The sequence below is a fragment of the Oncorhynchus mykiss genome, chromosome 10, assembly GCF_057628025.1.
Source record: "Oncorhynchus mykiss isolate SJ-2025 chromosome 10, ASM5762802v1, whole genome shotgun sequence".
NCBI lineage: Eukaryota > Metazoa > Chordata > Actinopteri > Salmoniformes > Salmonidae > Oncorhynchus > Oncorhynchus mykiss.
The window spans coordinates 11,715,431-11,729,961 of record NC_143031.1 but is presented as its reverse complement, the minus strand read 5'-3'; the positions used below and the strand labels follow the sequence as shown (position 1 = coordinate 11,729,961).

The 14,531-nt window shown below is 40.9% G+C and overlaps 1 protein-coding gene across 1 annotated transcript; it reads left to right on the top strand.

Annotated features, from left to right (window-relative positions):
* Nucleotides 1–3,132: 3,132 nt before the first annotated feature.
* On the top strand, nt 3,133–5,421 carry LOC110533344 (POU domain, class 4, transcription factor 3). Its single transcript, XM_021617455.3, has 2 exons — nt 3,133–3,367; nt 3,682–5,421. Exons 1-2 carry the CDS (start codon nt 3,248–3,250, stop codon nt 4,576–4,578), a joined length of 1,017 nt encoding a protein of 338 aa, XP_021473130.2. The 5' UTR covers nt 3,133–3,247; the 3' UTR covers nt 4,579–5,421.
* The last annotated feature ends 9,110 nt before the right edge of the window (nt 5,422–14,531 follow it).

Below are 14,531 nucleotides of genomic sequence, written 5' to 3'. Positions count from 1 at the left end.
CCATTGTAGAAAACATAATCCGAAACACAACCAAAACAAGCTGTAAATGCATCGAACAAGTTTGATGTAGTTATTGTGTGCAAGAAATATGTGACCAAATACTAAACTTTCTCCAACTTGAATACACTAAGTGAAATTTGTCCAAATACTTGTGACATCTTCAAATCGGGGTACTAGATAAAGTGCTTTCATTTATTAACGCTAAATCAGATGTATGAAAATACCCTCAAATAAAAGGTTACATTCTGTACTGTTACCTCATGAAACATTTCATCTCAAATCCAAAATGCTGGAGTGTAGAGCCACAAAATGTTTGAATTGCTTCACTGTCCAAATACATATGGAGAGGGGCTGTACCGGCACATAGTTTTATTTGTATGATGATGGGAAAACAGGGTCATTCTCGGGTGGGCTTCCTCCATGGCACCCATCCCACCCACCAAAACAGGGTCATTCTCGGGTGGGCTTCCTCCATGGCACCCATCCCACCCACCAAAACAGAATTCCAACACAGAGAGGAACTTAAATTGGCTTCAGTGACTTTGACATATTCAAATGTTGATAAATAATGCATGAACATTCCTTACTTTAGGAAGTGAAGTGAAAAACACTCAAGAGTCTATTTGATTTAATGCAAGCGCTGTTGGGTTACCCGTGGGACGAAATGTCAACCACAGCCACTCGTCCTCACATCCCCTGTCGCCCAGGTGATGAGCACTACGTGCACGCGCCACAGATCCCAAAGTGGAGACAGACAACAATTGGAGGGTCATTTGGTGAAGGAAACCTTATGAGCTGTACACAGGCTAGGGAGATGAGTGCTGCTGTCACATCTCGATACAAACAAATCCATAAAACATGTCAGATGCAATCTTCAGAATGGGAATGCACACAGATGACAAGCCAACAATGACCACTGAATTATACATACTGTTATTAAGAAGTCTAAGAATAAGAGTTCATGTGAGCAAGAGAGAGAAGGACATTATACTTAATTCAGGGTAAAATATTGAATGGAATAATACATGACATAGTTTGTTTCTCAGTTCTGAACATCTTTGCAGCCCAGCTGGGCAATGAGTCGGACTTCCTTTAAAGTATAGGCCTACTGTACAGTATACAAAAAGTCTACCCTGACAAGATGTTTTCTCTCTCTCACTCACTCAACAGGTCCAGTGGTGAGAAAAGACCTTGCCTGTTTTAATCTCTATAATGAATAAGGACATGCCAACGTGGTAATTGATGCCTGCCACCATGCTGCTGAATTATTCACTGTCTGAGGAACCGGAGGAGAGGTGGCCAGGATCAGATGGAAGCGCTGTGTCACTGGCCTGCCTGGCTCCTCTTTCTACTGCTGGGAGAGGCATTCAGCCTGCCACATGAGATCTAATGCACTGAGGACAGGTGCTCTGTTCACCTGCATGGGGAGGGAGACGAGAGCAAGGCCCTGCCCTGACCTGCTCCAATTAAATTCAGCCAATATTGCTGTTGTGTGTACTGTAGGTGTCTTATCTACAAGATCCTGTAATCAGATTTGGCCAAAGTCGATCATCTTGAACTGACCCTATCCCAATGCAATGATGGGAAGGATTAAGATCAGGAATACCTGTAAATAACAAGTCTATGTCGTTTTGGATGTGCAGCATTAAAGTGATCCCTATTTCAGTCAGTCCAGATTCAACTAACATACTTTTGGCTTTAGCCTGGTGCTATATGGGGCATATGAGCCGCAGTTTTAGAATAATTTTGAAAATCATATTTTTTCATTACTAATTAAAACAATTTTTTACTTTTACCCCTTTTTCTGCCCAATGTGTAGTTACAGTCTTGTCCCATCGCTGCAACTCTCGTACCGACTCGGGAGAGGCGAAGGTCGAGAGCCATGCTTCCTCCGAAACACAACCCGCCAAACCGCACTGCTTCTTGACACACTGTCCGCTTAACCCGGAAGCTAGCCACACCTATGTGTCGGAGGAAACACTGTACACCTGCCGACTGCGTGAACATGCATGCGCCCGTCCAGCCACAGGAGTCGCTAGAGCGCGATGGGACAAGGACATCCCCGCCTGCCAAACCCTCCCCTAACCCGGACGACGCTGGGCTAATTATGCGCCGCTTCATGTTCTCCCGGTCGCGGCCAGCTGAGACACAGTCCGGTATCGAACCCGGATCTGCAGTGACGCCTTAGACTGCTGCGCCACTCGGGAGGTCTTAACTAATCATTTTAATATTTTTTATTTATCAGTAATTGCTCGAGAGATAGACATGGGATTAATAAATTACCCAAATCATATTTTCAAGAGAAATCTTATTATAGATTGCTCTTTCGTTTTTGATAAAGTATGAAGTACGCTAGTTCTTTATCTATACATTTTTAAATCAATGTAGGCCTTAATGTTGATCATTTTTCAAGGAATTTTCTTTTTAATTACCAAGTTTGTATTTATTTCTGTTTCTTTTTGAGCTACCTTTGTTTCTTTTTTGCCTCTTGAAAAAATGTTTGTACATAAATCAAGAGTGGTTTCATATTCTAAGCATACATTGACTGGATTGAAGGGAATGAATCTATTGGTATATTTCATCAACACATTTTATAATTTAATTAATGGTATAGAATTTGTGTGGAATTAGATTTCACGTCTGCTATTCATTTGCCACACCCTCTGATTGTTGAAGACTGGTCGAAGCACGGTTCCCTCATTTAACTGTGTGAGAATCACCTGTCGCCTCGAGAAGCCAATACTGGAGCTGTCCATGCTGCTGAAGCTAACCACGCTCCTGTTTTACCCTTGATGAGGAAAAAAACGGCTAAAAAACATGACAAATTAATAAAAATAGACTGATCTGTGTTCATTATATTACGTCTGGAACCACAAGTTAATGCAGCAGAAATATATAGGCCTCGAGTAGTTTATTAAGAATATGAACAAACAATTGTATAGGCCTAATCATATTTATAATCCATTATCACATGTTATGTATAGCTGATAATGAGCCTCATAGGCCCATTGTTTTTAGTTTCATGGGCAATTTAATTGCGTTCACTTTCAACCGTGCATCACGCTTGCGCACAGCACCCAGCCCATTCCCATGACTTGTAACTTGTAAGTTGAGTAAAGGAGCAGGTGGGGTGAGAGAGGCAGAACGGGAGGCGCTGCCAATGGAAATAGCTCACTAACAGCAAGGAGCCAGAGAACCGAGCCTGCCTCTATGTCAGGGCCACTTACCTGCAAGGTGCGCATCGAAGATGATGACCATGAACGGAAAGCAGCATTTCTCTATGCACCCTGTGCTGCAGGAGCCCAAATACTCTGGCCTGCACGCGAGTTCGGAAGGCATGCGCAGAGTTTGTCTGCCTGCCCCGCAGGTATGTTTCTCAGTCAATTATTTGAGGCACAAATGTATGAACAAATATCAATTTAAGACGTTTTAAGTGGATCAGAAAGGACTTTGTTTTATCCACTCTCGTACTCGTTCTTTCTTTCGTTCTCCCCCACAACCCCTCCCCCCTCCCTCTCTTTCGCTCTCTCATCATCTCGTCTATTCAAGCAAAGCTGCTGCTTTCATATTAATGTTTATGACCTGTGCTTTGAGGAGGGTTCTCCCTGTGCTTAACATTTATTTGAATCCTGAGTTGACAGAATTCCCCACTGATTCCAGTATGCGCACTCTTGCTTCCAGCTCCAGGGCAATATCTTCGGTGGCTTTGATGAGAGTCTACTGGCACGCGCGGAAGCTCTGGCGGCTGCTGACATAGTCTCTCACGGCAAGAGTCACCATTTCAAGCCAGACGTGACTTACCATACCATGAGTAGTGTCCCCTGCACCTCCAACTCCTCTACGGTGCCCATCTCCCATCCTTCCACCCTGACCTCTCACCAACACCACCACCACCACCACCTCAACCAGAGCTTAGAGGGGGATCTTCTGGATCACATCTCGTCCAGTCTCTCAGTGAGCGGGATGGGGGCTCCGGATTCCTCTATGATTACCACGCACCAGCACCACCTCCAGACCATGGGTCACCTCCACCAGGCTATGGCCATGGGTCATCCGCACTCTCTATCTGTGCACAACGGAATGTCGTGTGTCAACGACGTGGAGTCAGATCCTAGGGAGCTAGAAGCCTTTGCTGAGCGATTCAAACAAAGGAGGATAAAGCTCGGGGTGACCCAGGCGGACGTTGGCTCAGCCCTCGCCAACCTGAAGATACCTGGGGTGGGCTCTCTCAGCCAGAGTACTATCTGCAGGTTTGAGTCCCTCACCCTCTCTCACAATAATATGATTGCGCTAAAACCTGTCCTCCAAGCCTGGCTCGAGGAGGCCGAGGCTGCTTACCGGGAGAAAAACAGCAAGCCAGATCTTTTTAATGGTAACGAAAGGAAACGAAAACGCACTTCGATAGCCGCACCTGAGAAGCGCTCGTTGGAGGCATATTTTGCGATCCAGCCCCGTCCATCTTCGGAAAAAATTGCTGCAATTGCTGAAAAGCTGGACCTTAAAAAAAACGTGGTTCGTGTGTGGTTTTGCAACCAAAGGCAAAAACAGAAAAGGATGAAATATTCTGCTGTGCATTAGTTAATTAACATTATGCATAAAATACGACATTTTGAAGAGATAACAGGGATCTATCAACATTTCATCATGTCCGACTGGAATTTACAACCGCGACTCTATAGATTTATTTAAATGTTCATTGTGTTGTCTCGTTCACTTTTTTTGTCCTCTAACGGGCACATTTTATGTTGTAGATTGGAATGACACGTGTTGTGCTAAAGGTCTCTTGGATTAAGTTTTCGTTGTTGTTGCTTTTACTTGACTGCATATCACAACTCTCTTCAATCACATAACTATAACAAATAGGCCTATAGAAAATGACCTATCTCTATCATGTGAGATGTCCTGTTGAATGCTCGTAAGTTCGGTTAGTTGTTTGGACAATTTAATCAATTACACCAACATTTCCACGTTTACTGTATGTCTCGGACTGTTTGGATTCATACTTGTATAGGATGGAATTAATGTGTTTTCACTCTATCGGTTTAACACCCCCCCCCCCCCCCCCTTAAAAACATATTGCAAATTAATATGCTCTCTTTGTGAACTAGCTGAACTTCGTTGACAAATTAATTCACAGTTGTGTGCAAAAGAGGAAAATCACATTTCACAATATTAACGACACAACACGAGTTGATTTTCTTTAGTCATTTTCAAAATGTCACTATTTTAACTAAGGCACGTCAAACGGGCATGGAAAAGCTGCTATATTTTGACATTACGTATTTTGATGTGAACATGTAAAACAGTTTGGAGTATCACTGAAATATTGTTAGTATTTTTCTTCACTCTTGAATTTTACTTGACAAAATGTGTGAAGTTGAAAATGAATGAATAAATCATTGAATATTTTATACAATTCAATTGAATCAGCAATTGATTATTTTGATTACATTGGACATGCTTAATTTGTGTTTATGTCAGTTGTAGATAATTAGACCTAGCATTATCACTAAATTTAAAGACAGGAAGAAAACGTTTACCTAGGCTTAAAGTAATTTTGCTATTTGTGCTAGTCTATGTTAAATACAATATCTCTTTCGTTTCTGGGGTTGGAGTAAGGGAATATTGACTCAGGGTTTGTTCTTCCGTGGTCTTTGAATAAATCATGCCTCAAGATACAGATGGGCAATAAAATCATTGTATAACCTTGAGTTTCACAGAGAACTTGACGTGTTGTATTTATGAATTCCCAATGCTCTGCTACGATTTAAAATGAATCATATAGCACATAAATATAGAAGGAAAAAAAATATTTTCAGTGCTGAATTTTAAAACCAAAGTCAAACACCATGTAACACCACGCAACAATAACAATAAGAGGCACACTTTGTGTTTTCCTTTTCTTTGACGCACTGTTACCAGGATCTTGGTCCTAATTAGATATGTTTAAATAACGAATGCCCGTGTGTTACTGGGGTATGTCGTGAGTTTTCAAATTATTAAATAATGAAGATGCAATATTAATTATATAGGCATAAAATGAGGATTGTTGCTGTGCGGAGGGCTGAGAGTGTGGGAGCTCGTGACTCGAAGGATAGAGGCTTGTGACTCTCACAATTTCAGGTAAGGATTTGAAGACTTCTATTTATCTTTTAAACCCATGCGAAAATAACAGATTTTTTTTTCACCCCTTTCATCTGTGTGTACTGTGTAGGTTTTTTACCCCGTCATTTTAAATGTGTGATTATCTAACTGACTATTAAGGGGATAGCTATGTTTTTTTTCTCCAATATTTTAGATGTTTTTATATCTTTATATAAAGGAGTTTTTGGACTCAAGTTGAATCTGTTATTATACGAATAAAAATGCAACAATATAATTTTGAATTAGTTTGTCAATCTGTTATTAGTATTATTTAAACTAATAACAATAATAACTCACTTCATTGTAATTGTATGTATTCTCGTCGTGATTAATAAGTACTGCTGTATGAGTAATTTAGTATTGGATATTTTTTGGTAAAAGTGGAGCAGGAATAGGCTTTAAATAAATACAAATTTGGTTCGATTTGTGTAAATTCGATGCATGTATTAAGGGGAAGTGAAAATAAAAACAAAATATTGTTGATGAAAATAGAAAACAATATACTGTAGGGTGAATTAGGAATAAGTGGGACACTTTGCATTTTCGTATTCTGTAACCTCTTTCAACGTCTGTCCAACATATTAGCCCAACACATGATACATTTCTGAAATCCTCAAGATGTGTCCTAATCACACACACACACCCACACACACACACACACACACACACACACACACACACACACACACACACACACACACACACACACACACACACACACACACACACACACACACACACACACACACACACACACACACTAACACACACACACACACACACACACACACACACACACACACACACACAAAAAAAGCATATTGACAGGAGTCAAAACCATATTTTCAGTTCTCATTTGGTAGGTTATAACTTGGGACAGCAGGTTATAACTTCGGACAGAACTTTAAACCGGGACAGCAGGTTATAACTTGGGACAGCAGGTTATAACGTGGGACAGCAGGTTATAATTTGGGATAGCAGGTTATAATTTGGGACAGCAGATTATAACTTGGGACAGCAGGTTATAACTTGAGACAGCAGGTTATAATTTGGGACAGTAGGTTATAATTTGGGACACAAGGTTATAACTTGGGACAGCAGGTTATAACTTGGGACAGCAGTTTATAACTTGAGACAGCAGGTTATAACTTGGGACAGCAGGTTATAACTTGAGACAGCAGGTCTCACTTTACAACACACTTTGGCTACCCTATGTTGTCCCACTTCACAACACACTTTAGCTACCCCATGTTGTCCCACTTTACAACACACTTTGGCTACCCTATGTTGTCCCACTTCACAACACACTTTAGCTACTCCAAGTTGTCCCACTTTACACCACACTTTAGCTACTCCATGTTGTCACACTTTAGTATTCGATGCTGTCTCACTTTACAACACACTTTAGCTACTCCATGTTGTCACACATTAGCTACTACATGCTGTCCCACTTTACAACACACTTTAGCTACTCTATGTTGTCACACTTTAGCTACTCCATGTTGTCACAATTTACAACACACTTTAGCTACTCCATGTTGTCCCATTTTACAACACACTTTAGCTACTCACTTGTCCCACTTTAAAACATACATTAGCTACTACATGTTGTCCCAATTTAGTATTCCATGTTGTCCCATTTTACAACACACTTTAGCTACTCCATGTTGTCCCACTTTACACCACACTTTAGCTACTCCCATGTTGTCCCACTTTAGCTACTCCATGTTGTCCCACTTTACACCACACTTTAGCTACTCCCATGTTGTCCCACTTTAGCTACTCCATGTTGTCCCACTTTACACCACACTTGAGCTACTCCATGTTGTCCTACTTTAGCTACTCCATGTTGTCCCACTTTAGTATTCCATGTTGTCCCATTTTACAACACACTTTAGCTACTCCACGTTGTCCCACTTTACACCACACTTTAGCTACTCCATGTTGTCCTACTATAGCTACTCCATGTTGTCCCACTTTAGTATTCCATGTTGTCCCATTTTGCATCACACTTTAGCTACTCCATGTTGTCCCACTTTACACCACACTTTAGCTACTCCCATGTTGTCCCACTTTAGCTACTCCAGGTTGTCCAACTTTACACCACACTTTAGCTACTCCATGTTGTCCTACTATAGCTACTCCCATGTTGTCCCACTTTAGTATTCCATGTTGTCCCACTTTACACCACAGTTTAGTTACTCCATGCTGTCCGACTTTACAACACACTTTAGCTACTCCATGTTGTCCCACTTTACACCACACTTTAGCTACTCCCATGTTGTCCCACTTTACACCACACTTTAGCTACTCCATGTTGTCCTTCTTTAGCTACTCCATGTTGTTCCACTTTAGTATTCCATGTTGTCCCATTTTACAACACACTTTAGCTACTCCACGTTGTCCCACTTTACACCACACTTTAGCTACTCCATGTTGTCACACTTTAGTATTCGATGCTGTCTCACTTTACAACACACTTTAGCTACTCCATGTTGTCCCTCTTTAGCTACTCCATGTTGTCCCTCTTTACAACACACTTTAGCTACTCTATGTTGTCACACTTTAGCTACTCCATGTTGTCACAATTTACAACACACTTTAGCTACTCCATGTTGTCCCATTTTACAACACACTTTAGCTACTCACTTGTCCCACTTTAAAACATACATTAGCTACTACATGTTGTCCCAATTTAGTATTCGATGCTGTCTCACTTTACAACACACTTTAGCTACTCCATGTTGTCCCTCTTTAGCTACTCCATGTTGTCCCTCTTTACAACACACTTTAGCTACTCTATGTTGTCACACTTTAGCTACTCCATGTTGTCACAATTTACAACACACTTTAGCTACTCCATGTTGTCCCATTTTACAACACACTTTAGCTACTCACTTGTCCCACTTTAAAACATACATTAGCTACTACATGTTGTCCCAATTTAGTATTCCATGTTGTCCCATTTTACAACACACTTTAGCTACTCCATGTTGTCCCACTTTACACCACACTTTAGCTACTCCCATGTTGTCCCACTTTTGCTACTCCATGTTGTCCCACTTTACACCACACTTTAGCTACTCCCATGTTGTCCCACTTTAGCTACTCCATGTTGTCCCACTTTACACCACACTTTAGCTACTCCATGTGGTCCTACTTTAGCTACTCCATGTTTGTCCCTCTTTACAACACACTTTAGCTACTCTATGTTGTCACACTTTAGCTACTCCATGTTGTCACAATTTACAACACACTTTAGCTACTCCATGTTGTCCCATTTTACAACACACTTTAGCTACTCACTTGTCCCACTTTAAAACATACATTAGCTACTACATGTTGTCCCAATTTAGTATTCCATGTTGTCCCATTTTACAACACACTTTAGCTACTCCATGTTGTCCCACTTTACACCACACTTTAGCTACTCCCATGTTGTCCCACTTTAGCTACTCCATGTTGTCCCACTTTACACCACACTTTAGCTACTCCATGTTGTCCTACTTTAGCTACTCCATGTTGTCCCACTTTAGACTTTAGTATTCCATGTTGTCCCTCTTTACAACACACTTTAGCTACTCTATGTTGTCACACTTTAGCTACTCCATGTTGTCACAATTTACAACACACTTTAGCTACTCCATGTTGTCCCATTTTACAACACACTTTAGCTACTCACTTGTCCCACTTTAAAACATACATTAGCTACTACATGTTGTCCCAATTTAGTATTCCATGTTGTCCCATTTTACAACACACTTTAGCTACTCCATGTTGTCCCACTTTACACCACACTTTAGCTACTCCATGTTGTCCCACTTTAGCTACTCCATGTTGTCCCACTTTACACCACACTTTAGCTATTCCATGCTGTCTCACTTTACAACACAGTTTAGCTACTCCATGTTGTCCCACTTTACAACACACTTTAGCTACTCCATGTTGTCACACTTTAGCTACTCCATGTTGTCCCACTTTACAACACACTTTAGCTACTCCATGTTGTCACACATTAGCTAATCCATGTTGTCACACTTTAGCTACTCCATGCTGTCCCACTTTACACCACACTTTAGCTACTCCCATGTTGTCCCACTTTAGCTACTCCCATGTTGTCCCACTTTAGCTACTCCATGTTGTCCCACTTTAGCTACTCCATGTTGTCCCACGTTACACCACACTTTAGCTACTCCCATGTTGTCCCACTCTAGCTACTCCCATGTTGTCCCACTTTAGCTACTCCATGTTGTCCCACTTTAGCTACTCCCATGTTGTCCCACTTTAGCTACTCCCATGTTGTCCCACTTTAGTATTCCATGTTGTCCCATTTTACAACACACTTTAGCTACTCCATGTTGTCCCACTTTACACCGCACTTTAGCTAATCCATGTTGTCCCACTTTAGCTACTCCATGTTGTCCCACTTTACACCACACTTTAGCTACTCCCATGTTGTCCCACTTTAGCTACTCCATGTTGTCCCACTTTACACCTCACTTTAGTTACTCCATGCTGTCCGACTTTACAACACACTTTAGCTACTCCATGTTGTCACACTTTAGTATTCCATGCTGTCTCACTTTACAACACACTTTAGCTACTCCATGTTGTCACACTTTACAACACACGTTAGCTACTCACTTGTCCCACTTTAAAACATACATTAGCTACTACATGTTGTCCCAATTTAGTGTTCCATGTTGTCCCACTTTACACCACACTTTAGCTACATGTTGTCCTACTTTAGCTACTCCATGTTGTCCCACTTCACAACACACTTTAGCTACTCCACGTTGTCCCACTTTACAACACACTTTAGCTACTCCATGTTGTCCAACTTTAGCTACTCCATGTTGTCCCACTTACAACACACTTTAGCTACTCCATGTTGTCCCACTTTAGCTACTCCATGTTGTCCCTCTTTACAACATTCATTAGCAACTCCATGTTGTCCCACTTTACACTACACTTTAGCTACTCCCATGCTGTCCCGCGTTACACCACACTTTAGCTACTCCATGTTGTCCCACTTTAGCTACTCCATGTTGTCCCACTTTACAAGACACTTTAGCTACTCCATGTTATCCCACTTTAGCTACTCCATGTTGTCCCACTTTACAAGACACTTTAGCTACTCCATGTTATCCCACTTTAGCTACTCCATGTTGTCCCACTTTACAAGACACTTTAGCTACTCCATGTTATCCCACTTTAGCTACTCCATGTTGTCCCACTTTACAAGACACTTTAGCTACTCCATGTTATCAAATCAAATCAAATCAACTTGATTGATATAGCCCTTCTTACATCAGCTGATATCACAAAGTGCTGTACAAAAACCCAGCCGAAACCCCCAAACAGCAAGCAATGCAGGTGTAGAAGCACCCACTTTAGTATTCCATATGGTCCCACTTTATCTAGCTATAGTTGGTAAAGCGTGACACAAAAAGACTGAATTACAAAATGTAAACAACATTGGCAACTTGTTTCTGTATTTTGATGCACCAGTACATAGTATACACATTTACATCACAATTTGGCACAGTGAATTATTTATGACAGTTTCATAACCTAAACATCAAAACAGAAGAAAATATATGTCACTGATCTCACCACGTGCTTTGCGGAGTGAGCTTCCAGTTTGAAGCTTACTCTGCGCTCCTCTATGATGTCACACAAATGAGCTGATGAGATTTTGATCATGTGGTTTCTCTGCAAGGGCTTAGTAACAATAGTTTAGATTTTCTCTTGTCAGACCAAGAAATTAACACTTCAAGATTAAGCTGCCCCAGTTTCTGAATTCACCCTATGTTATATGTCAACATAACCTGCAGTTATGTTATTTTCCCAAGTGTGATCCAGGCTCTCTCCTGGATATTTTAGCCCGAGGATCAATATTTTGCAAATGAAATGTATTCTCTTTGATCTTGAGATATAATTCATTGCTTAGGCAATGTATAATTTACGGCGATAAAGAGGAATTTGAAAGAGTGGCAAAAGCAATGCAAATATATAATTGTCTGCTTGCTCATTATGATAACCTAATGGACACAATTCTTTCTCTTTTTCTATGTCTTGGGATCATGTGATATGTGGCTACTACAGAGACCGTTTTAAATCAGGTTAAAGGCGTATTGTAGACGCTTTTATCTCAATATCAAATCAATTCTTGGTAACAATTAAGTACCTTAGTGTTATTTATTTTATTTTATTAAAATGGTCAAAAAGGAACAAAAATAGCTTCTTAGCAAAGAGCTATTTCTCAAGCAAGAATTTAGCTAAGAGTGTCTGTGAGTGGTCTGCGTGATGGGCCTAATTGGTTGAGGCTAATGGGAGGGATCTGTAACTTTAAAACGAGCTGTTATTGACAGAGAGGTTTTCAACTCTCTTTGTTATTAGTCTATAAACATACAGTGCATTCTGAAAGTACACAGACAGACCCGTTGACTTTTTACACATTTTGTTACATTACAACTGTCACGCCCTGGCCTTAGTTATCTTTGTTTTCTTTATTATTTTGGTTAGGTCAGGGTGTGACATGGGGGATTTATGTGTTTTGTCTGGTCTAGGGGTTTTGTATGTTTATGGGGCTGTTTCCTTTCTAGGTAGTTTGTAAGTCTATGGTTGCCTAGATTGGTTCTCAATTAGAGGCAGCTGTCTATCGTTGTCTCTGATTGGGAACCATATTTAGGCAGGGTACTTTGTGGGTAGTTGTCTTCTGTCTTTGTGTCTATGCACCAGATAGGACTGTTTCGGGTTGGGCACATTTGTTGTTTTGTATTTTTTATAGTGTTCACGTTTATTGTCCTTATTCAACATGTTGAACACTAACCACGCTGCATTTTGGTCCTCCTCTCCTTCAATGGAAGAAAACTGTTACAACAGCCTTATTATAAAATGGATGAAATAGTTTTAAACTACACACAATAGCCCATAATGACAAAGCAAAAATAGGCTTTTAGAAAAAAAACAATCTATGCAGACGTCACCATTCTGTATACATCTGGCCCTTCTTTGGACACTGTGCTAACAAACCTCCAAACAAGCTTCAATGCCATACAACACTCCTTCCGCTGCCTCCAACTGTTCTTAAATGCTAGTAAAACTAAGTTCATGCTCTTCAACCAATTGCTGCAAGCACCCTCCCGACTAGCATCACTACTCTGGACGGTTCTGACTTAGAATATGTGGACAACTATAAATACCTAGGTGTCTGGTTAGACTGTAAACTCTCCTTCCAGACTCACATTAAGCATCTCCAATCTAAAATTAAATCTAGAATCGGCTTCCTATTTCGCAACAAAGCCTCCTTCACTCATGCTGCCAAACATACCCTCGTAAAACTGACTATCCTACCGATCCTTTACTTCGGCGATGTCATTTACAAAATAGCCTCCAACACTCTACTCAGCAAACTAGATGTAGTCTATCACAGTACCATCCGTTCGTTTTGTCACCAAAGCCGCATATACTACCCACCACTGCGACCTGTATGCTCTCGTTGGCTGGGCATCACTACATATTTGTCACCAAAACCACTGGCTCCAGGTCATCTATAAGTCTTTGCTAGGTAAAGCCCCACCTTATCTCAGCTCACTGGTCACCATAGCAACACACACCAGTAGCACGTGCTCCACGTGCTTCCAGTTCTCTGCTGCCAATGACTTATATCTCCCTCTCTGACTTTAAGCACCAGCTGTCAGAGCAGGTTTCCGATCACTGTAGCTGTACACAGCCAATCTGTAAATAGCACACCCCATATTGTTACTTATCCTCTCTTTTACACCCCAGTATCTCTACTTACACATCATCATCTGCACATCTATCACTCCAGTGTCAATGCTAAATTGTAATTATTTTGTCTCCATGGCCTATTTGTTGCCTTACCTCTCTACTCTTCTGCATTTGCACTCACTCTACATACAGTGCCTTGCGAAAGTATTCGGCCCCCTTGAACTTTGCAACCTTTTGCCACATTTCAGGCTTCAAACATAAAGATATAAAACTGTATTTTTTTGTGAAGAATCAACAACAAGTGGGACACAATCATGAAGTGGAACGACATTTATTGGATATTTCAAACTTTTTTAACAAATCTAAAACTGAAAAATTGAGCGTGCAAAATTATTCAGCCCCCTTAAGTTAATACTTTGTAGCGCCACTTTTTGCTGCGATTACAGCTGTAAGTCGCTTGGGGTATGTCTCTATCAGTTTTGCACATCGAGAGACTGAATTTTTTTCCCATTCCTCCTTGCAAAACAGCTCGAGCTCAGTGAGGTTGGATGGAGAGCATTTGTGAACAGCAGTTTTCAGTTCTTTCCACAGATTCTCGATTGGATTCAGGTCTGGACTTTGACTTGGCCATTCTAACACCTGGATATGTT

What these genes read in the sequence shown, in the direction of transcription:
- LOC110533344 (XM_021617455.3), top strand. Translation starts at nt 3,248, where the DNA reads ATGATGACCATGAACGGAAAGCAGCATTTCTCTATGCACCCTGTGCTG. An exon ending in TTTGTCTGCCTGCCCCGCAG is followed by an intron (nt 3,368 to 3,681) that starts GTATGTTTCTCA and finishes TCTTGCTTCCAG; the next exon opens with CTCCAGGGCAATATCTTCGG.